The 23,833-nt window shown below is 43.8% G+C and overlaps 2 protein-coding genes across 18 annotated transcripts in view; one reads left to right on the top strand and one right to left on the bottom strand.

Moving 5' to 3' along the window:
* Positions 1–8,848, bottom strand: part of GPR146 (G protein-coupled receptor 146) — a 61,118-nt gene extending 52,270 nt beyond the window's left edge. For 3 of the 6 annotated variants that reach the window (XM_068146699.1, XM_068146703.1, XM_068146701.1), the window contains exon 1: positions 7,962–8,568. The gene's annotated coding sequence lies outside the window, so the exon portion shown is untranslated. Of the gene's footprint in view, positions 1–6; positions 144–7,961 lie in introns of all 6 variants that reach the window. The other 3 variants (XR_010988357.1, XR_010988355.1, XM_068146702.1) reach the window with 2 other exon arrangements.
* The window catches only part of CUNH7orf50 (chromosome unknown C7orf50 homolog), a 158,862-nt gene that overhangs the window by 105,011 nt on the left and 30,018 nt on the right, over positions 1–23,833 (top strand). For 3 of the 12 annotated variants that reach the window (XM_068146715.1, XM_068146705.1, XM_068146706.1), the window contains exon 2: positions 16,333–16,514. The exons of 8 other annotated variants lie outside the window; for them this stretch is intronic. Coding sequence is in view for 3 of the 4 variants with exons in the window: in XM_068146705.1 (XP_068002806.1) it covers positions 16,333–16,514 (182 nt within the window). In the remaining variant the exon portion in view is untranslated. Of the gene's footprint in view, positions 1–8,570; positions 8,667–9,878; positions 9,909–16,332; positions 16,515–23,833 lie in introns of those variants that run through there. One more of the 12 variants, XM_068146716.1, reaches the window with a different exon arrangement.

Genomic DNA, 23,833 nt, shown 5'->3' on the forward strand with positions numbered 1-23,833 from the left:
GTTTACCTGGGGCAAGCTGCAAAGTTTGGCCTCAAACTGCCAACATGCACCCTGCTTCCTGTCATGAAAGTTGTCAAGTGTGTGATGAATCAGATTATTATCTTCCATTTGCAGTTGTATCCCAAGTCTAATCAGAGGAAGATCTGGGTGCAGAATTGAAAAGAAATAAATACAGACTGTAAACATTGTTCAAAGGCAGGAAAAGTATGAATCATGCTGTTGTTTATAACTTGAAAGTTGGAATTTAGCGTGGATTTGCACTTCTCATTGTTACTGGGTGCCTCTTGGACTGTGTACTGTGGGAGAGAGATCAGCGCTTCCAAACTGCTTTGAGCTTTTTGGAGTTAATTGGTAGAAGTTTTTAAGGGTCTGTGATGGATATTATAGGAGCATTAAATAAATCAAGAGTTCATTCACAGAATTCTGTGCTGGAAGTGCAGAATTTTTGGTCTTTGCTTTCTTGCAAGAAAAGTCAGGTGTTGATTTTCCTGGCTTCCCTAACTTTTCCAGTGTTCCCTTGCTCCCTGTTCTTCACTTAATGTTTCATTTACCACGCTGCCTGCATCACTGGCAGAAGGTCACCTCACAATTTCCACCTTAAAACCTTACAGCATGATTTTTAGCTCCCAGTCATAGTTTCTAAAGGAAATGAAAACCAAGCAAGCGACCAAAGAAATCCCCAAACAAAACCCCAATGAAACAAAAAAATCCCCCCCAAAAGAACACAACAAACCCAACTGCTAAAAACAAACAAACCAACAAACCCTCCAAAACACCAACACCAACCCAACCAACAAACCAACCACCCAAAACAAAAGTAAGACACTATTTTTTGTCAAGCTTGATTATTTTTTTTCTTTTGGAGATTTCAACTTTATTGCACCAGAACAAGAGGACACAGTCTCAAGCTGCACCAGGGGAGGTTTAGGCTGGATGTTAGGAAGAAGTTCTTCACAGAAGGAATGATTGGCCATTGGAATGGGCTGCCAAGGGAGGTGGTGGAGTCACCATCACTGGAGGTGTTTAGGAAGAGACTGGATGGGGTGCTTGGTGCCATGGTTTAGTTGATTAGATGATGTTGGATGATAGGTTGGACTCAACGATCTCAAAGGTCTCTTCCAACCTGGTTAATTCTACTCAACTCTACTCTGTTCTGTTCTGTTTTATTCTATTCTATTCTATTCTGTTCTGTTCTGTTCTGTTCTGTTCTGTTCTATTCTATTCTGTTCTGTTCTATTCTGTTCTGTTCTATTCTATTCTATAGTATTTTAGGAAACATCTTGACTTTTAATTTAACCTTCAACAGAAGAGTATGATAACTGTTTTCACAGTTCACATTCACGGTACTGGAATGCCTTATGTTAAGGTAGAATCTTTAATTTTGATTTTAGTTTGATTTCTCTCTTTCAAAATATGTTGCATTCCTTGAAAGTAAAAAGGCCTGCATTAGGAATAGTGTGGCCAGCAGGAGAAGGGAGGTCATAGTGCCCCTGTACTCTGCTCTGGTTAGGCTGCACCTTGAGTACTGTGTCCAGTTCTGGGCTCCTCAGTTTAAGAAGGACATTGAAACACTTGAGCGTGTCCAGAGAAGGGCAACAAGGCTGGGGAGAGGCCTTGAACACAAGCCCTATGAGGAGAGGCTGAGGGAGCTGGGGTTGTTTAGCCTGGAGAAGAGGAGGCTCAGGGGTGACCTCATTGCCCTCTACAACTACCTGAAGGGTGGTTGTAGCCAGGAGGGGGTTGGCCTCTTCTCCCAGGCAACCAGCACCAGAACAAGGGGACACAGTCTCAAGCTGCGCCAGGGGAGGTTCAGACTCCAGGTGAGGAGGAAATTCTTCACCGAGCGAGTCATTCGGCATTGGAATGGGTTGCCCAGGGAGGTGGTTGAGTCATCGACCCTGGAGGCGTTCAAGGGGAGATTGGACGTGGCACTTGGTGCCATGGTCTAGGCATGGGGTCTGTGTTGATAGGTTGGACTCGATGATCCTCGAGGTCCTTTCCAACCTAAGTGATACTGTGATACTGTGATACTGTGATACTGTGAAATATGTTCCTGTTAAAAAAATAATTCTGCATCTTAGCTTTTTGCCAGATTAGATACTTTTTTTTGTTGTTAAGTTGTTTGAAGGTCAGAATTTCCCTTGAGATGGACCTTCCATTTGCTGTTAACCTCTCTCTACCTTGACACATAATCACAGAACATTAAGGGTTAGAAAGGATCTCTGGAGATCACTGAGTCCAACCCCCCTGCCAGGGCAGGTTCACCTAGATCAGGTTGCACAGGAACACATCCAGGTTGGCTTTAAAAGTCTCTAGAGATAGAGACCCCACAACTTCTCCGGGCAACCTGTTCCAGTGCTTCGGCACCCTCAAAGCAAAGAAGCTTCTCCCTAAGTTCAAGTGCTTACTTTCCTTTTCTTCTGCCAAGCATAAACTACTTCACTTTTAAAGCTCTGCAGTCCATTCCCACTCCAGCTATTATCAACTGTGCACTATGGAAATGTTGACTCTTCTTTCCCTAACAATTCAAACATTTACCTTTTGAGGGTTGTATTTTCTAATGACCATCTCCAGCACTTTTTGCCGCGCTGCCCTGCGTGCAATGAAGGCATCACTGCTGGTTCCTACCTTAGAACCTCCCTCTGGTTTAATCTCTGCAAAATTACATGATAACACAACAGGTACGTGATAAACTTAATCCTCCTGCTGGTGTGTTGGTCGGTGCTTGCTTCTATTTCACCTGTTATTCCCTCTGTAATTATCCACTCTATTTTATACCTAACTTCAAACCGACGTGGGCAGCTGCCATTTGTTTTTTACTGCTGTGTTTATACTCGGTTTCTCAAAGATGCAAATAACTTCTGCATGTAAAGCCTGACTTTGAAACTGACATCAGCTGTAAATTCAATCCCTGCAAGCCTGTAGTATTTTGTAAATACCTGTAGGCTAGGGAGTACTGAAGTGCAGATTAATAGCAAATTTATTTGGGGGTTAAGTTGCTAGGTGCCTTAATTCAAAATAAGCAACCACCACCACCTTGTATTGTGCTGCTCTGACAGTGATATCCTTCAGTGTGGTCTGTGGAAACACAAGCAGGGTTTATGGAGTATTCTTACTAAACAGTCAACAGGTTTTAATTTAGGGTCTTAAATCATAACTGTTTTTCAATCTTCTGCTCTGCCTCACCAGAGCATAATGAGGGCACACCTGAAGCTATAAAAAGCAGATGTCATTCCAGTATTCCAGGACTGTGGGATCGCTTTGGACAGCTTAAGTTAGTATCATAGACCTACAGTTATCAGGGAGCTCAGAGGATTTGGGAATGGGTTGCACCTTCACTTCACAGACTTTCAAAATGCAGAAAACATTGATGGGATTTTCTTGAGGAACTTCCAGGAGACCATTTCTAACTGACCAAAAAATGCATTCAGTTTTCCACCCCCCCCCAACACCAGTCAAGTTTAATCATAGAATCATAGAATTCATAAGGTTGGAAAAGACCTCAAGGATCATCAAGTCCAACCTCTCACCCAAGACCTCATGACTACCAAACCATGGCACCAAGTGCCACGTCCAATCCCCTCTTGAACACCTCCAGGGATGGTGACTCCACCACCTCCCTGGGCAGCACATCCCAATGGCTAACAACTCTCTCTGTGAAGAACTTTCTCCTCACCTCAGGTCTAAGCTTCCCCTGGCGCAGCTTGAGACTGTGTCCTCTTGTTCTACTTGCACTTGATCATTTTTAATTGGAAGGGCAGCAAGCAGACTTGAAGGAAAGCTAGATTGTGTAGTTTGTGCCAGCTCTGAGAGACATAATTCCTTGGCCTTTCTCAGTGAGACAAAACCTTTCCAACCAGGATATTCTATGGGAACTGAACTGTATAGGAGATAGAAGTGGAGCTTTACAGTATTTGTTTCTTTTAACAGGTTACAATTTTGTGTAAAGCTGTTCAAAGGTCTAGTCATGGAAATTACACATATTTCCAAGAATAATAATCTCACAGAAATGAATTGTCACAGTCCAAGACACCCATTTTAAGATGTCAGGTAGTGACAGGACTAGGGGGAATGGAGCAAAACTAGAAGTGGGTAGATCCAGAATGGATGTTAGGAAAAAATTCTTCACCATGAGGGTGGTGAGACACTGCCCAAGGAGATGGTAGAAGCCTCATCCCCTGGAAGTTTTTAAGGCCAAGGTGGATGTGGCTCTGAGCAACCTCATCTGGTGTGGTGTCACTGCCCATGGAGTGCGATTGGAATTGGATTATCCTTGAGGTCCCTTTTAACCCTGACAATTCTGTGATTCTGTGTGATCTCTGGTTATCAAATGCAAAAATCTGTAATGTCCATCTTGTTAATTCCTCATTTTGGGTTAAGCTTTCATAACCAAACTTAGGGTCCAGTTCTCTTGTCTCCTGAACTATTTTTCCTAGTGTAAAGCAAACCAAGTGCCAAGATGTGAGGTTGTTGATACCCTTCTGCTCAGGTGTCATAGTATGAATGTGCAGGACAGTTGAGGGGGGCTGCTTGTGTTCTGGGTACTGATGTGAATGTCTGCTTTAGGGTCATTGAATCATGAAATGAACATGTTCTGCTAAAGAAATTAATGCTGCCTACTCTGTTTTCTTGAGTGTCTCCTTTAGCATCTTACTCATCACAGAATATTCCATGTGTGTGCATGCAGTGGAGTGTATGTAGATATATCTATGCATGGAATACACTCTGGACTATTTAGCTAGGTTTCTTAAAGGATCTGAGTATAACAAACTACAAGTGATGTTAGTCTTACTTAATAAGAAATTAATGAATGGAAGTTTTGTTGAGGTCTGGGAGAATACAGAGAGTTTGAAAATAGAGTGTAGATAAATGCCAGGACATGAATTCCCTATAGCTATATATCATGTTGAACTCTGGAGATGAAGTTAATGACAACTTGATGTTAAAGAGAAAGGAAGGGTTTTGATGGGTTTTGATGCCTTCTTGTTGTTAACAAAAAAGTCTGCCTGAGTCAAACATAAGAATTGCTGCTTGGATTGTAAGGAAAGCCACATTTCCTAGGGACTGCTGACCATTTATTTTTCATGTAATAGTTTCCTGCTTCACTAGCCTTTGCCATAGATGGGGGAGAATGCCCCTTCTCCAAGTGGATGTTTAATTCTGTTCTATTTTTTGAGTCAGAATGGGTGTGTTACAGAGAAGCTGTCAGTTTGAGACTGAGCAAACTAAATACACTCAGATGAATGAATCCAGTACTGTGGACATGAACCACTGGTGTAAATAAGAAAGGAGATATCTTGAAGCTTTACAGTACTCAAGAAGTGTCAGACTATGTTAATTGGAAAGGGATGGCAATACTTTTTTCCACCAGTACAGGCACAAGTATTATGTTTCATCCAAGATGGGCTATCCAGGTGTTGAGCAGATCCTGATGTTTGCACTTTCATTGTTGAATTTCATCATTTTTTGGAACAGCCATTCAACTTGTTTTGTAGAATCCCAGGTATTTCCCTTCATAAAGATTTAGACAGATGAGAATAAACCAAAATTCTTGGTTTTCCATCTTTAAAACAATTTAATCTACTTTGCTGACCATTACAAAACCTTTTGTACTGTATTCTAAAAGCTCTTTTACCACTTGTAAAGGACTGTAAAGACAACTGGCATTGACTGGATCTCTTGATTATGTGTTTTGATGATAGGGACCATCAAGACTAGTAGAAAGATAAGAAGTAGGCTCCCATTAGTTGTGGGTTTTTGTATCCAGCTCAGCAAAGCAACATGGGATTCTTCCAGATCTCCATACTCTAAGGAAGAGTCTGAAGGACTGGGTCACTGTTCAGGGAATCTGCATGGGATTATTCCAGATCTCCATACTCTAAGAAAGAGTCTGAAGGACTGGGTCACTGTTCATGGAATCTGCTAGAATAACAAGAGTGTGACTGAAGAAGTTTGACAAGTCTTGCCTTGGGGTATGACTGCTAGAATATCTGTACTAGGTCAAAAGTTCTGAAAGATAACATGATTCATTTTTTTTTCTATGTGGTTTGCTTGAAAATAATTGAAAGTCAATGCTGTGGAAACTCATACCACTTAGCTTTTGAAAGCTAGCACTACAAGTAAAAATACCCTGCACTCTGCTTTAAAGATAATAGTTGTATTTTCTACCAAGGGAGTGATGTGCAGGAATATCATTTGAGCTGGAGAATGTCAGTACAAATGATGTGCATTGTCTAAGTCCCACCTAAGCCTTCCTCATTTGAAATGTTAAGTAAAGACTCCAGAGAGTTCCTCTGCACAAGGATAAATTTAGCTCCGAGAGCAGTGTAAAACAGACTCGTTGATTGGGGTGGGAGTGACTGCTGTGAATTGCAGGCTATGTATGAAGGTGCTGTCATTTCTGCAAAGGGTCTGTGCAGAGGGAGGCAAAGCGTGGAACAGGTTTTGAGAAGGTGAATTGTGGGTCTGTGGATATGCCCCAAAACTTACATGGGGCCCTGTTACTCTATTATGAATTTACAGCTGTGCTTTTTTGAAGTGTAAATTATTGTTCTTTAATTGCTTCTTCAGCTATAACTTTGTGACTGTTTTGTGTGAACAGTTCAAGTCTGGACTGATAAAATCAGTAGTAAAACTTCTTGCTATTTAAATATTGCTTCAGCTGTTTTCATAGCTTGATCAGAACAGTCCAGGCTTTAAAAGTGCTTAAATTTAGGCGCAGAAATAACAACCCCTTTCTTTTGGTCATGGAGGTGTTCTCCAGGTCACTCTTCAAGTGTATGGGGTCATTTCCATTTCCATGTGATGTGAAAACAATAAAATCACTCTCAAAAGGCTGTTTTCTAAAGAAAGAGCAACATTGCACCTGTATACATTTGCTGTACTAGTTCTTACATTCTGCCTGCTGGTAGTGAAATAGGGGAGAGGAGATGCTGGGAAGTCTCTCCTACCAGCAGAGTCGTCCAGGGGTTACACCAGACAGGTTTGGGTTAATGAGGTGACAAAACACTAAGTGGAGGCTTCCAGTCCCTTCCCAGCTCTCTCTGACAGCGAGCATGTGTGTTGCTGTCAACATCTAATGGTGACCAGCGTGGAGGGGCCGAGCGTGGTCGCTTTTGCTCTGCAGGCACCTATTTATTATCTGTTCCAGTCAATTCCTGCCGCTGCTGGAACAGAGGTGCAGCCATCATCATTTTTTTGCTTGCATTGCAAAAGGTGAGCTTGGATTTCACCCTTCACGTCTCACTGAAGTCGGCCAAAAAACACTTCAGAAGAATGTTGTGCTCTACAGCTGTGATCTTTATCTTTCCCATTTCCATAGGGTTATCTCTGTAAAAACTGCATGCACTGGGGGGGGATGGCAGAATCTCCATGTGCCGGGTAAGCCTCTGCCGGTCATTCCTGAACAAGGTGCCAGAAATCCCCCTTGGCTGTCTCAACGTCTAATTGCAAAGTTCTTTTCGACGAAAACAATCAGGCTCGCCCCCGTGCAGGCAAGCTGCAGAGCAGCACATGGAACTCAGTCCAAGTATGTACTGTATGTGGCTGCTATGGTGATTGAAATACATAACTAAAATAGATAAATGTGGACCGCATTAGAAATTCATTACTGGCACTCTCTCAGATCACAGGCGGCTCCAGCGCGCTGTCAGCCGTGTTCCCGTACTCCGAGCGGGCCCTCCTGGACCGGCAGCGTGAACCCCTCCAGGGGCTGAGCTTACGCAATGCTCCCGTCCTACCTTGTCAGATACCAAATTCAAGGCAAAAAAAGCCCCCGGTAAACAAAGGGCTTTTGTGCCTGTCCTATAGTTCAGCCAGGATTAGCGGCCCGACACGATTTACAGACGCGACGAGCTTAGCGTTAACTTGCCTGAGGTTAATGAGGGAGGACGTGGGGCAATCTGCGGAGGGTCCGGTGTGGGACGCGGCGCAGGGGGTCATGAGCGGCAGGTTCTGCTTACCTGGGTCGGTGCTCAGTCACGTGTGCCCCGGGGGTTCGGCTGCCTTAACATGTGGATCCTGCCGAGCTCAGGCGCTGGCTTGCAGTCCTTCCCGCAGCTTCAGAGGTCCCCTCTGCCGTGGTGGACATCCTAGCCTGTACGTGGGCTCTGGCTGAATCAGTTTCCTGCTTTTCTCTTCCCCTCTCACCTTTTAGCATTCTCCGACCGTAAAATCCATCCCTTTCCTGAACTGCGGAACGATGCACTTGTCTGATGAAGTTTTTCCAGGAGGGATTCAGATTCCAAACAAGCCTTTCATTTCCTTCACGCTGGGGGCAGAGCGAAGGCAGGGAGGCGAAGGCACAGCACTCGCTTCCTTTAAATCCCCACCAGCGTCTTCCCGGGGCTGGAAGCGAAGTAGCTTGTCATGGTGATCTTCAGAGTTTAACTTTAGGTGGGGGGGGAGGGAGAAAGTGGAAAGCAAACTGAATGCTGTAGTGGAGATTTCTCTCTTCCCCCACTGGGCCCCTTGCCGACTGTTTTTATTGATTTCAATCACTGGAGGCTAGCTGGCTCTCAGAAGAAACACTGTGTAATGTGTTCTTTCCTGGCTTTCATTAAAGAAACTCAATGCAGTGCGGTCACGCTGCCGAGCTCGCCTGGCAACCTGCCTACACCCTGTGGTACCTCTTTCATTGGAGGAGCTCTAGCTCGTGGTTTGGGGTTGTTTTATTTATTTTATTTATTTATTTATTTAAAAGGAGGGGAAAAGGGAAAAAAAAAAGCCCTATTCTTCAGCAAGGATTTCAAAACAGCCTGTGCTCTGCTCCTACCTCCTCTGGCACTTCGAAGCCTTTTTAAGCTTGAGAAGAATTCGTCAGCACCCCTGAAGGGGTCGACAACTTTGGTGGCTGTGTTAATGCTGAGTGCTGCGACAGTCTCGTGGCTCCTTCTATTAAAATTCCTCTCTGTGTTTCTGGGGAGGGGTTAAAAGGGCTGTGTGTAAGCCACAGGGATGTGGATACAAATTTCCAAGGGGTTCCCCCCCCCCCCCCTTTTTTTTTATTCCATCTTCTTCTGATTGGTTCACATGGTTTAATTAAGAGTGTGAGCAAAATCCTTCAACAAATATGTGAAATTCCTTGGCAGTGCTGGAGTTGCAAATGAAGCAAAACTGCATTCCCCAAGCCTGCAGTTGTTGGTGGTGTCTTAAAATATTTCTGTTGCATTCAGGGCTGTGATACTGGTGGAGGAAAAGGGGGAAGTAAAATATGGTACTAATTCCTGCCTTAGAAGTGAAGCTGCTGCAGTACATATTTTATAGGAGCAAAACAATCCATAAAGGGGAGCTCAACAAGCCTAGGTTCTGTAAATCCTTGTTGTTCTGTGTGCCTATAAATGCTTTCATTTAGTTGAGGAAATTGTTCAATTTCTTCTTGTTCAGCAGTTCCTAATGATAACACTTTTATGTGCTCCTCACAACTGGCCGTAAACATGTGAAACAGATCTGTGTAAAGATCACATAGTTGTAAATTAAGCCTGGTTGCCAGCTAATAAAGGTGCATGTATTCTAAATGACAGCTGCTAATTTAGGGTGCTACCTTGTGCTGGTGAGATACTATAGCTCAGTGCACAAGGACTCTCCTAAAGAAAGAGGGCAACACTTAACCCAACCACTAAAAGAATCCTTTCCTGGATCAGAAAGATGAAAAAAGCTTGTTCTCATTTAAATCTGGCTTCCTGCAGAACTTATTTTGAGGCTTTTCTGCCTGGGTTGAGTCTACAGAAATCTTTCCAAATCAGCTTAATGTAAGTTATTCCCAATGTTTTTGTGGTGAGGAGTCGAGATCCTAAACCACCTAGGCTTTGTGAAAAACTGCTTTTTCTTTTGAGCAACGTCTGATTTGAGACGAATCTTCCCCCTGGTTAAAGCTAGAGACATGCTGTGAGGAGGTTATGCTTCTAGAAGTTGTACTTCTCATTCAGAATCTGCTTTCTGCATGCAGTGGAACTTCACATGCCCTTTCTGGTCGTACTGCTTCTTTTCTGGAGGAATGATACGAAATAGTTATTTCAATTCAATACGGCCATGAACTGCTCGATACAAATCCTGTGGCTGTAGTTGTAACACGGTTCTTTGGCCAGCCTCAGCTAGTAAATCATTTGTCAGTCTGTCTTTTATGAACCTGGCACCTAAGGCTCTGCCAGCCTTTCCTCCTTGTAGGTTTTGAGCTGTGTTTACAGATGCTGCTTTTTGTCTACGGGCTGGCGCACGGCCAGTTGTTTATCTGGGTTCCTATGCGTCGTGTAAGAGCGAAACACAACGTTATGCATGGAGATATCATCATGCATGGAGCATTTTTTAGGGCAAAAGGCTACTTGTAAGCAGAAGCCATTATGTGACAGGTCGGTAGCTCCTCATCAGCTCTTGGTCAGTGAACAAAGCCCCTCTTGACATTTCTCTGTGTTAAAAGTTATTGAATAACATGAACTTAGTGAACAAACATGGTGATGCAACGCTCCTGCTATGAAACAAGCCACATCATACATTTCCCCACTTTTTTCTTCAGTTAAAAAATTGGGCACCCTTTTAATATGTTTGGCCCTGTTAATCAACCTATAATTTAAGCCTCTGAATTTCTGATGCTGCCTGCCTTGCTGTTTTACAGACTTGTGCTGCTGTGCTGGTAGAAAAGAGTTAAAGCCTACTGGCTTTTGGAGGAGCTGGATTCACTGATACTAATAAATAGTAGATCTGGTGGTGTGGCTGGTCTGTGGTTACTGCTATAGGTTTGGCAGCAAGGCTGAACCCCTGAACAGGCAGAAAGTTCAGACCTACACAGGCAAATCCCAGAGGCGAATTTGTAATACATGAGTATTTGGTTCATTGTGGTAATTGTTCAGTGTTTCTGACCCTGTCAACGTTATTCTGTGCTGGCAACAGCTAGGGATGCAAATGTAGGAGTCTTTGAAACAGTGAGGAGTGTGGAGGAGGAACAGAAGCCTTTAGAAGACGTCTTCAGCTCTACTCAAGTATGAGGCAGTCAAGGACCTTTGGGTAACTATAAATCTGGAAGCAAATTAACAAATGCACTTACTGCTCTGCTGAAACACAATGCAATTAGTGTCCTGTTAATACCATCTCAGTACTGGTTGCCCAGTTATTATGGTTCCTAGTCCCCTGACAGTAGAAGCTTTTACACAGATGCAGTCTCTGAAAAAGCTATGGCTGTTGAGGTTTGCCACCCTTTCTGCAGAGAAAAGGCTCAGATATCTTCAAGAAACCCTGCCTGGGGTACAGCTTTCTGCCAGTTTTCCTTGCAGTTGAGGTTGATTTTCTCTACTCTGGATTGCTTAGCAGGACTGCTTTACACTATTAAATGCTTTGCTGCCATTGCAGATGGCTCCCCATTTGTGATGGGTAAGCTCATTTCTAAAGATCACCTACAAAATGGTTTCAAATTGTGCAGTATTTCCAGATTACAAAGAATAATGGGAAACTTCAGATGCTATCTGAAACTGCCACAGCTGAAGCCTCCAGATATTTTGAGTCAGACCTCTTAGACTATTTACAGTATATCACTGTGTTTATGTGCAAGTCAGGAATTCAGAGCCAGGCACTGATGAAAGGCACAGCACTGGCAGTCACAGCACTTTGCATGCAGATGGGCATGGTATAATCTGAATTTGGGGAATTTGCTTGGAGATGTCTGAGCTCACAGCCCCTTGCGCAGATCACGTGGACTTTTATGAGCACAAGTGCTGAAGATCTGGGGGTCTTGCCTTTTGCTCAAAATATGCCTTCCAGTGGCAACATCCCTTTTATCACCTTTTCAGGCCTTCTGGAAAGCTTCCAAGTGGAAGACTCCCACCTCCTTAATCACGAGAAAACACTGGCTCTCCTCTGAATGTCATTCATTCAAGTGCACTGACCTAGCCTGACCTTGTTTAGATTGAGATCTAATGAGCCCACAATCCAAGGTGGTGTGGTAGCTCTCAGCAGGCTTTGCAAATAAGCAAGTGTTGTGTTTTTGGTTGGGTTTTTTTTTTTCCTGGATGCACATGGTTTAAATTTATCACGTCAATAAACAAGTGTCTCCCAGGCACCACTACGGACTTTACAACCTTGTAGTTAAGAGTAAATTGTGGCGCTACAAATTGTGATGTCACTTTATAAATATAGGAGGAGACAACACGGAAAATTTATGACCTCAAAACAATGAAGTTCTGTTAGTTAGGGGTTTGGGTGTTGGGTTGGTTTTCTTTTTCATCTAAATAATGACATAATACTGAAACTCCTGAATGGCTCCCAGACTTTGGCCACAGCTTTCAGCGAAATGGTCCCCAGCGATGGCTCAGGAGAAGTGGAATTGAAAAGCAAGGCTGCTGGTTTAAAGGAAAAGCAAGATGCATCAGCAGAGAGTATCACAACAGAGCCCATCCATGTCAAAATAAATACAGCCAGGCTTTGCATTCCAGCGAAAGGTTTGGCTTTGTTTTCTTCTGAGGCCTAGGTTTTTAGGGAAAGGTTGGGGTTGGTTGTGTTGCTTGCTTTCAAATGGTGATAAAAGTACCCTCAGCTTCCGTGGAGGTGATACCCCCCCAAATGTGGGTGTTTTTATGAACCACGTGAAACTTGTGGCTTTCAAATGAAAAACTAGGCAAGGACAGATTGTGGCACCTACCACTAGATTATTCAAGATGAGGTGGATGGATAAAATAACTGAAAAAGCTGTTTGGTTGTGAGTGCTTTCACAGTACATTTGCCGGCAGTCCCAGGCAGGAGCTGGATGAATCCCATTTTCCTTGGATGATGCTATGGGCTAACAGAAGGTACCTCCAGCTGTAAATCCTGACTCTTTCATGCCCAGGACAGCCACAGTCCTGCAGGGAGAACAATGCTTGTGTTTCAGACAGCCCACGGTGCATCAATTGTGATGCTGGAAACAACCGTTGTCTGGGGCTCGGTATTTACATGGAGACCTACAAGGGAGGGAGCAACTTGTTTTGTTTTTAATGGAGCGGTCAGGGAGAGGGATAAAAAGCTCTTTGATAGTGCAAGGAATGTGGGGAGGGGGAAGGGAAGGTACAGAGATACACATTTACTGTAAGTCTGAAGAAGCTTTATCAGACCAGCTCTAATGATGTGCCACAGTCACTTTTATTTGAAAGCTTCGTAGCTCACAGGAAAGCAAACAAATTCATTGCATTATTTTTGAAAGAAGATTAACTGTAGTGTGTCGTCTGTTGGACAGCTGCTGGAGTAATCTTTTACAAACACTTTGTAAATGACCACCCTCAGTGTTTTCCTGGGCTTTGTGTGGCTGGTTTGTTATTTTAGCGAGTACCAGGGTGGCTTCTCCAATGAAAATGTTGTTTCCTGTGTAACAGTTGCTCACCTACCTGCACCCTAAATATTGTTTTATTCTGAGCATGAGTTATAAAATGACTTCTGTACAAAGGCAACATACCTTGCTTGCTTGCACATCAATGCTGGCTATTTTAGTGAGCACCAGGGTGGCTTTTCCAATGAAAATGCTGTTTCCTGTGTAACAATTACTTACCCACCTGCACCCTAAATATTGTTTAATTGTGAGCATGAGCTATCAAATAACTTCTATACAAAGGCAACATACCTTGCTTGCTTGCACATCAATGCTGGCTTTTCCATAAAAGCAGCTGAAAAGTTAAAACCAAATAAAACAAAGCCCAAACCAAACAAAATCCAGACAAATCCTCTTTACTGTCTCATGTCCATTTCTGATTTCTCTGTCCATGTCTGATTTCTGCCTCCTTGCTTTTGTCTGGGTCTTGGGAAATAGCAAGTTGAAAAGATGAGCTTGAGTAAACTCAGATGATACCTGAATTGACACTGAACAAATGTTTAGTCTTTAGCAGGTGTCTAAAGGCAAATAAGATTGTGTCCAGGTATCATCTTGTTTAACCATCCTTTGCTTGAATGTCAGGAGAAATAATGTTATTTAGCACCACGTCTCAATTTTCTTTGGAAAGCACTCAACTAGCACAAACTGATCCAACACTAAGGATTTGCCAGTTTATAAAGTGGGCTTTACAGATCTGTTCATAAAGCAGTTGATCTTGTGCACTCAGGTTTTGGGTTATGGCTTCCTCAAATGGGTAAGGAGGGAGCAAGTAAGTGGAAAGGAGGAAGAGCATTTCCTTTTGCATCTAGCTGGGGCCTCCAGTGGTTGCTGATGCTCTAGCATTTCACAGAACAGATGGATTGTGTTGTCCAAATCCTTCCTGCTTCCCATGGTTCTTAGGTGTTTGGATACCCAAAGTACCCAAAGTTGAGGTTCTGTAATGTCTCTCTCAGGGAAATATTGAGGAGGGCACTGAATAAGCAGCCCTCTAGTATTAGACCAGCTGCAGTTTTTCAGGTGTGCTTCTAGTTGATACTTAATAATTCAGTGAAGCTATTGCCTGGAAAGATACAAATGAATCTTTCTCTCTCAGACATCTAGGAGTCCTTGGAGTCAGACTCACCTTGCTATGCAACAAGGTTTTATTTCCGCACTGTGATCTCATACTGGATTTTCCCTGGTAAACTCAGCACTATCTATTTAACCCTCTTCATCTGCATGTGAAATAGCAAATTTTCATTTGGAATATGCTCATGTGTATGTTCATACTAATGTGAATAGAGATGTGAATAATTAACTGTTCTGTCTGCAAGCCTGAAGAAACTTAGAATCATAGAATCAATAAGGCTGGAAAAGACCTCAGAGGTCATCAAGTCCAACCTGTCACCCAAGACCTCATGACTAACTAAACCATGGCATCAAGTGCCACGTCCAGTCCCCTCTTGAACATCTCCAGGGACAGTGACTCCACCACCTCCCTGGGCAGCATATTCCAATGGCCAATCTCTCTTTCTGGGAAGAACTTCTCTCTAACCTCCAGCCTAAACCTCCCCTGGCACAGCTTGAGACTGTGTCTTCTTGTTCTGGTGCTGGTTGCCTGGGAGAAGAGACCAACCCCCACCTGGCTACAGTCTCCCTTCAGGTAGTTGTAGACAGCAATAAGGTCTCCCCTGAGCTTCCTCCAGGCTAAGCAACCCCAGCTCCCTCAGCCTCTTCTCATAGGGCTTGTGCTCTAGACCTCTCCCCAGCCTCGTTGCCCTTCTCTGGAAATGTTCAAGTATCTCAATGTCCTTCTTAAATTGAGGAGCCCAGAACTGGACACAGTACTCAAGGTGTGGCCTAACCAGTGCTGAGTACAGGGGCAGAATGACTTCCCTGCTCCTGCTGGCCACACTGTTTCTGATGCAGTCCAGAATGCCATTGGCGTTCTTGGCCACCTGGGCACACTGCTGTTTATTGAAGATTGTGTATGTGCTTACTCAAGATTGCTAAAGGATCTCCAAATGGTTTTGGATGAAGATGGTAGTTGTCACCAGTCTTTTGGCATAATGCAGATTAAGCCCCTGTATGGCAGAGAGTTTTTTTTTCAGTCCAGGGAAGTGTGAGGTTACACAACAAACACCCCCAGAGAGTTAGGATCTTAAGGAAATCCTACTTCTCCCACGTAAAATGTGTGTATGCTAAAATTAATCCATACCCTCCCTCCACTATGAAACACATTCCCCCCTCAGATTTGAGTGTGGGAGAACAAACAGCACAAGAAATGTTAATATTCTTGCTGTTAAATAGCTAGAAGGTGCTCAGATTACTGAGCTGCTGAGAACAGTATCATGAGCTACAGAGGGCAGTTGCACAGATCTCAGTGCAGTGTTTACACAGAATCACCAAGGTGGGAAGAGACCTCAAAGGTCATCAAGTCCAACCTGTCACCACAGACCTCATGACTAACAAACCATGGCACCAAGTACCACGTCCAATCCCCTCTTGAACACCTCCAGGGATGGTGACTCCACCACCTCCCTGGGCAGCACATTCCAATGGCTAACAACTCTCTCTGGGAAGAACTTTCTCCTCACCTCCAGCCTAAACTTCCCCTGACACAGCTTGAAACTGTGTCCTCTTGTTCTGGTGATGGTTGCCTGGAGAAGAGACCAACCCCCACCTGGCTACAGCCACCCTTCATGATTGTTGTAGAGAGCAGTAAGGTCTCCCCTGAGCCTCCTCTTCTCCAGGCTAAACAATCCCAGCTCCCTCAGCCTCTCCTCACAGGGCTGTGCTCGAGCCCTCTCCCCAGCCTCATTGCCCTTCTCTGGACACGTTCGAGTGTCTCAATGTCCTTCTTAAACTGAGGAGCCCAGAACTGGACACAGTACTCAAGGTACAGTTATGTACTTGAGCAGAATAGAGAGGTCGTGGAAATGAACAGTAAAATTCTGAAGATTGATGCATATTTTGTTCACTTTCTTATATAAATATGAACAACTTTATTTAAATGTCGATTATTTCAGGCAGCAGAAGAAGAGGAGGAGGAGGAGCTTACAGCAGAGGAAAGGAGGAAACTGGAGAGAAAATTAAAAAAGGAGCGCAAGAAGAAGGAAAGGCAGCTGCTGAGGGAGGCTGGAATCCCTATTAAAAAGGTGGCACCCCAAAAACCCTCAGCATCTGAGCTGGCCCTGGCCTATTTAACCAGGTAAGAATAGCAAAACCACTGCAGGTGCTCCCCACAGCTGTAAACAGTGCCAGAAATGCAGCACAAGCTGAACCACGTAGTAAGACATTAAAGGAAATTGCTGCAGTTAAGCACTAAGTTAATGTTTCATCTCAGTTGACACCCAGCATACAGTTGATCACCTCTTTGTGTTTATATCACAGGAAAAACTGACAGATGTCGAGTGTGGTGCCAACATTTTGTAGAAAGACAGCTCCTGTCCTGAAGATCTTACAGTTGAGATAGAAATCTCCCTGGGTGCTTTCATTACAAAGATGAAAGGCACGTTGCAGAGAAGATTGCATTGAGGAAATTAGTTTTGTTCTCTTGAGTGCCCTGTTCTGAGCAAAGGGATTCCAGTTGCTGTCTTTCTGGAAGCAAATTGCACAAGGTGGTTAAGCATTATGGAATCTGAACTCAACCACCTGCATTGATGGTGTTTGGATATTTGTAAATGAAGATGGGATTATGCTGCTGGTTTAATGTCAGTAGTGCACAATGCCTTATTTTTGCATACCAAAGGATGCAGCAAGTGTAGCAGCTGGCTTCAGATCAGAAGCAATTACTTCATAGTATCACAGTACACTAGAGGTTGGAAGGGACCTCCAGAGATCATGGGGTCCAACCCCCCTGGCAAAGCAGGATCACCCAGGGTAGCCTGCACAGGAATGCATCCAGACAGGCTTTGAATGTGTCCAGAGGAGACTCCACAACCTCTCTGGGCAGCCTGTTCCAGTGCTCTGTCACCCTCACTGTGAAGAAGTTTCTCCTCATGTCGAGGTGAAATCTTCTATGTTCAAGCTTGTACCTGTTGTTTCTTGTCTCATTAGCGCACACCCCTGCAAAGAGCTTGGCCCCCTCCACTTGATTCCCTCCCCTCAGAGATTTATACACATTGATGAGATCCTCCCTCAGTCTTCTCAAGACTAAACAGCCCCAGGGCGCTGAGTCTCTCTTCATAGGGGAGGTGCTCAAGTTCCCTAATCATTCTCATGGCTCTCTGTTGGATTCTCTCCAGCAGATCCCTGTCTCTCTTGAGCTGGGGAGCCCAAAACTTCGTCTAGCTTGCAGACGCATTTAAAGTTCCAACCTAAAGCAGAGTCTATAGTTCAAGCAGAACTACAGCAGAGCATTCATAGCATCCTACAGACACTAAGGTCATGTATAAACAGGATGATAGTGTTTATTTTCTTTCCAAACTGCAAAATACACCCTGTCTGTAAGACCTCCAAAAGACTGGTGTGTTACAAATAGTGGGTTACCACGTGGAATCCTTCCAGGGTTGCATCTCTGGCCATGCTCAAAAGTGAAGCATCCAGACTGTCTGAATTGCTGCTTACCACTCTCAGTGGGGAGGGAGGAAATTAATTGCATTCCAGGCAGAGGGACATGTGCATTTTTGTTACATAACCCTCAGCATGCAGCGATAGCAAAATGACAATAATATTTTTGATCTGGAAAGCAGCTGGAGTTGTTCACTGCTGTTTTGGAAAGCAAAGGGATTGACAGTTTGCTTTGAACCATCTGCTCAGGCTGCACTCTGGTATGTGTGCTAGTAAGTGGTGAATCTCTAGATAATGCCTTTCAGGTTTGGAAAACAAAGGAACAAGCTGTGGGGTTTATGCTTCGTATTCTATTGTTATCCCCCAGGGACTTTTTGCCTTGTTAGCTGAGAGAACACAAAACTGTAGTTGAGTAATAGTTGAACCAGTTTGACTCTAGAACTTCACTTAACCTGTATCAAATGATCTCAAAAGTCTCTTCCAACCTGGTTCATTCCATTCCATTCCATTCCATTCCATTCCATTCCATTCCATTCCATTCCATTCCATTCCATTCCATTCCATTCCATCCCATCCCATCCTCTATTCTATTCTAAATGACCTTGGAATAGTAAACTAGCCGTGTCACTTGGTCTTGTAACACAGAAAATCCAAGGGCTGTGTGTACAGCAGTAGGTTGTGAGAGACAATTTGCATTTCCTAGGCTTATCAGGGATAGTCACAAGATGCTGAACTGCCAAGCAAAGGTAACCATAGACAACATTGTAGCTGCAAATGTGCTAAGCCCATCTTGTGGTGTTGTCAATGACAGAAAAACAGCTTTGTCCTTTTGCACCTCGGCTGTTTTTTCAACCCAGCAAGACTGGAAAAAGAAACAGATTGAAAGCCATCACAGAAGTATTCTATCAGCTGGAGAGGGGAAACTAAAGTTTGAGCTCTGGAAGTTCTGTTGCAAAACTCCCAGCAGCTTCAGCATTCAAGGATTTCAGCCTCCTTGTAGGGCTACAGGCATGAATAGTATGTAGGAGGAGAAGTTAATCTTATAGATGCAAGAGATTAATGTAATTAGAAGTAACCAAAAGGGTGCTATGGATTTCTTTATTGCCCCACCTCCAATAAAAAGCCTCACATGACATAAGGGTTGCTAAGTGAAGTGGCATCTTAATTGCCTGATGACATGTGAGTCTCCTGTAGGGCAGGTGGAACTTGATGTACCATATGATAGCTAAACCTCATTTTTCTTTACTGGGAGCCTATTTGCAGCATGAGAGCACAACCGTCTATGACTTCAATGTAGGAAAGTAAAAGACTGCATGAGTTTTAGTGACATTTGGTTGATAACTTTAGAAGACAAATGTTAGACAGTCTTCAGTGAAAGATTTTTTTTGTTGTTCCACATCTAGGCTTTAATGTGCAAGTGAAAAGTCAACTTATTTTGTCAGCCATACATTTTTTAAGAGGCAGCAGTTCCCTCAGAGTGCAGAATCATCTTTTTTTCTTTTGGTAAGCAGAAATCATCACCAGGAGAATAAATTTCTGTCTCAAGCAGTAAGGTCAGGGAGAAGTAGCAGAACTTCCCTTGGAGGAATGTAGTTAATGAATGACTGTGGTGTGGGCGCCCTGTGCCTAATAAAGCCCTGCTTCTGCTATAGCTTTGGGTGTTCCATTTGAAAACTAGATTGGAGGTAGGCAGCAGCCCACAGGCAGCACTCCTCTCTTTGCTGAGGCACAAGGCGACTCGTGCAGCAATGTGCCTCATTCTTTCAGTTGAGATGAGTTAGTTAATGAGGAGAGCACTGATGAGAAGCAAGGCAGTGCAGCATGCGAGGAGCAGGGCTGCTGATTGCATGCTGCACTTCCTGAGGGCTGCAGGGACGGTGCTGCAGCAGCTGAACTGGATTTAGAGTGATGCTTCTAGCAAAGGGCACTTGGCTGCCTTTGATAGCCCTGCTGGTGTGTGTCCATGCTGCTGGGGGTCTTCATAAACCACTGTACTGTTGGGTGCTGTGTGCTGCAGACGGATCAGTTCTTCCTGTTTTCCAGTTCTGTTATTTGAGTCTAAACCCAAGTAGTCCTGGATGCTTTGCCTGGTTCTAGAGAGGTCAAATAATCATTATTCTAGAGGACCATCCTAGCAACTGAGAGAAACTTCTTCCCTGGGCATATAGGATGGCCACATGCAACAGCAGCTGATGCCTGCTAGTGAACTGCAGCCCCTAGCTAGACCTCAGAGTGCTGAAGGCTTTCCACCCTGAGCTGAGTGACATTGCTAGTCCTGAGGTCTGTGGTGACAGGTTGGACTCAATGATCTTTGAGGTCTCTTCCAACCTTAGTGATACTGTGATAGCCCAAGCTTTTCAGCAGCTTTCTCTTTTGAGTGAGACCAGGGTGAGCATGCACCAAGTTTTCCACCCCTGGTAGAAGAGAAGCAGCCAAATGTCTCCTGATTTTTGATTCTCTCACTTTGTCTTGGTCTGTGGGACTATGAAAGGAGGAAGGGAAAAAATGCCTTTGCTTTATCAAATTTTATGTCACCTGAGATAAACTCAGGTGGTTTCCCAGTGCAGTTCTGCCTAATGCAGCAGTCGTGTGGAAACAGAAGAAACTGCTGCCATTGGATTCTCCAGCTTACTAGGGGAGCAGAGAGGAGGGTCTGGAGATACATCAAGGATTAAAACCAGGGAGCTAAAGGAAAAAGGAAAGCAGAAAGGTTATAAAACTATGGGATGGAAAAAAGAAAATGTGGAATTATGACAATAAGCAGAGAGGTACTGGACAGAGGATTAAAACAATGTGTACAGTTATTGCAAGGGAATAGGGAAAAGCAGGCAGGAGAAAGTGTTAGTGGTTGAATAAACTGCACAAATATCTTCTTTTCAAGTCCTTAGGCTTTTTTTGTTTATGATGGTAAGTAATGATTCAGGTTTAAAGCCAAGATTAGGATGTCTCTTTGCTCTGCTTCTTGGAAAATACAAGACCAAAATTCATCCTTTTCTGAGCTTAAAGTGCCTTGAAGTGAAAAGATGTTGCAATTCATGAGAATGGTAATTAGACTTAATTATAACCTAACTGACCTTCCCTGGTGTTAAAATGTTGGCAGAACTTGTTTGTCTTGGCAGGCCACTCTCTCCTAGAAATGCTTCTGTTGGGCTTAGAGAGTTCATTGCTGTATGGATTTGCACATATGGTTTTTTCCCCATCACCCATCAAAGGGAATAGACAGAGATCTGAAAAGATGTCACTAAAAATATGTAGAATTACAAGATTGATATCACACGAGGAAGAATTTTTTTCGCTGTGAGGGTGATGGAGCACTTCAGAAGGCTGCCCAGGGGGGGTGTGGAGTCTCCCTCTCTGGAGATAATCAAAACCTGCCTGGATGCGTTCCTGTGTGATCTGGTCTAGGTGATCCTGCCCTGGCAGGGAGGTTGGACTGGGTGAGCTTTTGAGGACCCTGTGATCTGAAGTAGAAGTAATAGATATCATTTTCACAGAAAGAATGATTTGCCACTGGAATGGGCTGCCCAGGGAGGTGGTGGAGTCACCATCACTGGAGGTGTTTAGGAAGAGACTGGATGTGGTGCTTGGTGCCATGGTTTAGTTGATTAGATGGTGTTGGGTGATAGGTTGGACTCGATGATCTCAAAGGTCTTTTCCAACCTGGTTAATTCTATTCTATTATCTGGATATTGCTGTCAAATTACCTAAGCCTTGCAATACTGTTTATCATGTTAAAATTTCAAATCATAAGCTGCTGGAGCACATTTCTTTCTGTAGTGATTTATGTTATCCTAGGAATATGCCACAAGCATATTTCCCAAGGCGTTGTCTTTTCAGTTTTCTTTATAGCTTTTACTTTCATCATCCCTAATTTAAATGTAGGTGGGATTCACAGAATGTCAGAGATGTCTTTCAAGGAGAAAAAAATGCTTTTAAGGAAAAGACAAGGCAGAGGCACGTTACAGAAACACAGTGAGAGACAGAGTTTCCCATGGAGTGGGGAAATAGTCTGACTCTGCAGAACACAAGGTGGTTTTTGCTGAGCGCAGTGACGGTGCCGCTGGAAGCAGAGTACAACCCAGGGCGGTTGTTTATCTGCTGTGTTTGCAGAATGGAAACAGATCCCAGTCCTTGGTCAAACTTTATTACAAACAGTGCCAAACCTGGGAGGTTTGAAAGCTGAAAACATTGTGCTTCCTTTCAAAGAATACAGAGATCTGAGAGTGTTTCTGTGAGTGTTTGTTTTGCTCGCTTGGTACTTCGTGATGTGTGTTACAGATATTACATAGCTATGATGTAAATAAAAACAGCATGTATTGAGTATAGCAAGTTTTTACTCCTACTGTAGCAGAGGCCATATGGAGAAGGGTGTTAATAGGTAGCATAGTCTTCACTCAGTGTTAGCATCTAAGAAGGTTTTGATTCTTGAGAGAAGCAGGAGAGGCTTGTGCTGGGCTGTAATGGAAACAGCAACATTTGAGATTGTGGTCAATCAACTGAGATAGAGTAGAGTAGAATAGAACAGAGCAGAGTAGAGTAGAATAGAATAGAGTAGAATAGAATAGAATAGAGTAGAATAGAGTAGAATAGAGTAGAACAGAATAGAGTAGAACCAGACCAGGTTGGAAGAGACCTTCAAGATCATCGTGTCCAACCTATTATCCAACCCACCTAATCAACTAAACCATGCAACCAAGCACCCTATCAAATCTCCTCCTAAACACCTCCAATGATGGTCACTCTGTGTAGAATTTCTTCCTAACCTCCAGCCTAAACCTCCCCTGGTGCAGCTTGAGACTGTGTCCTCTTGTTCTGGTTCTAGTGGCCCATCAGGAAATGCCAAATCCATTCATCCTACCACATTTGTGACCAGGTGACTCTTTTAGGAGAGCTTCTGTGCAAATGCTCACTCACTGATGTTGAAATGGCCACACTCATTAATGTTGAAAACCAGTTTCTAAATGTTAAAGTACATTTAGTGGGCTTGTGTCAGATTGAGTTTGCTTCATTGACCCATGACGTTTGAAGCTGGTTTTCCTCTCACAGCTTAAGTATTTTTCTAGCTTCAGTCAATGATGGCTTCTCATAATTCATTCTGAACTTGAGTCATTCTCGTTGCTTCTGGCCTTAATCTCTATTCATTTCAAACTTGGCACTGTTGTTAATGTGTCACCATCAATGGCTTAAGCTTTTAGATATTAAGACTAAGTGATGCAGTGGAAATATAAACATACACAGATTTTCTTTCCCTTCCCCCCCGCCACTCCGCCTGGAAGCAGACTCTTTGAGCTTGATAACAACTAACATTAGCATTTAATGTCATTGCTCCTTCCCCCACCCTCTGGGACAGAGAATGAGTTTTCTTCCTGACAGGAAGTTGCAGCAAATAGAAAAGCTCCTCAGTTATCTTGAATTTCATAAAATAGAGAACTGCTCAAGTGATGAATCTCAGTTATCCACTAGAAAAACCAGTATATGAACTGAAGAGAAACCATGGTAATTTCTCCCCCTCTACTCCACTCTGGTGAGACCCCACCTGGAGTACTGTGTCCAGTTCTGGAGCCCCTAGCACAGGAAGGATCTGGAGGTGCTGGAGGGTGTCCAGAGAAGGGCCACAAGGGTGAGCAGAGGGCTGGAGCTGCTCTCCTATGAGGACAGACTGAGGAAATTGGGGCTCTTCAGTCTGGAGAAGAGAAGGCTCTGAGGAGACCTTATTGTGGCCTTCCAGTATCTTAAGGGGGCTACAAGGAAGCTGGGGAGGGACTTTCTAGGGTGTCAGGGAATGATAGGACTAGGGGCAATGGGAAAAGTAGAAATGGGTAGATTCAGATTGGATGTTAGGAAGAAGTCTTTCACCATGAGGGTGGTGAGACACTGGCACAGGTTGCCCAGGGAGGTGGTGGAAGCCTCAACCCTGGAGGTTTTTAAGGCCAGGCTGAATGTGGCTCTGAGCAACCTGATGTAGTGTGAAGGGTCCCTGGCTGTGGGAGGGGGGTTGGAACTCGATGATCCTTGAGG

The sequence above is a fragment of the Melanerpes formicivorus genome, unplaced genomic scaffold (assembly GCF_026170545.1).
Source record: "Melanerpes formicivorus ecotype bairdi unplaced genomic scaffold, bMelFor1.0.p_v2 SCAF_14, whole genome shotgun sequence".
NCBI classification, from domain to species: Eukaryota; Metazoa; Chordata; class Aves; order Piciformes; family Picidae; genus Melanerpes; species Melanerpes formicivorus.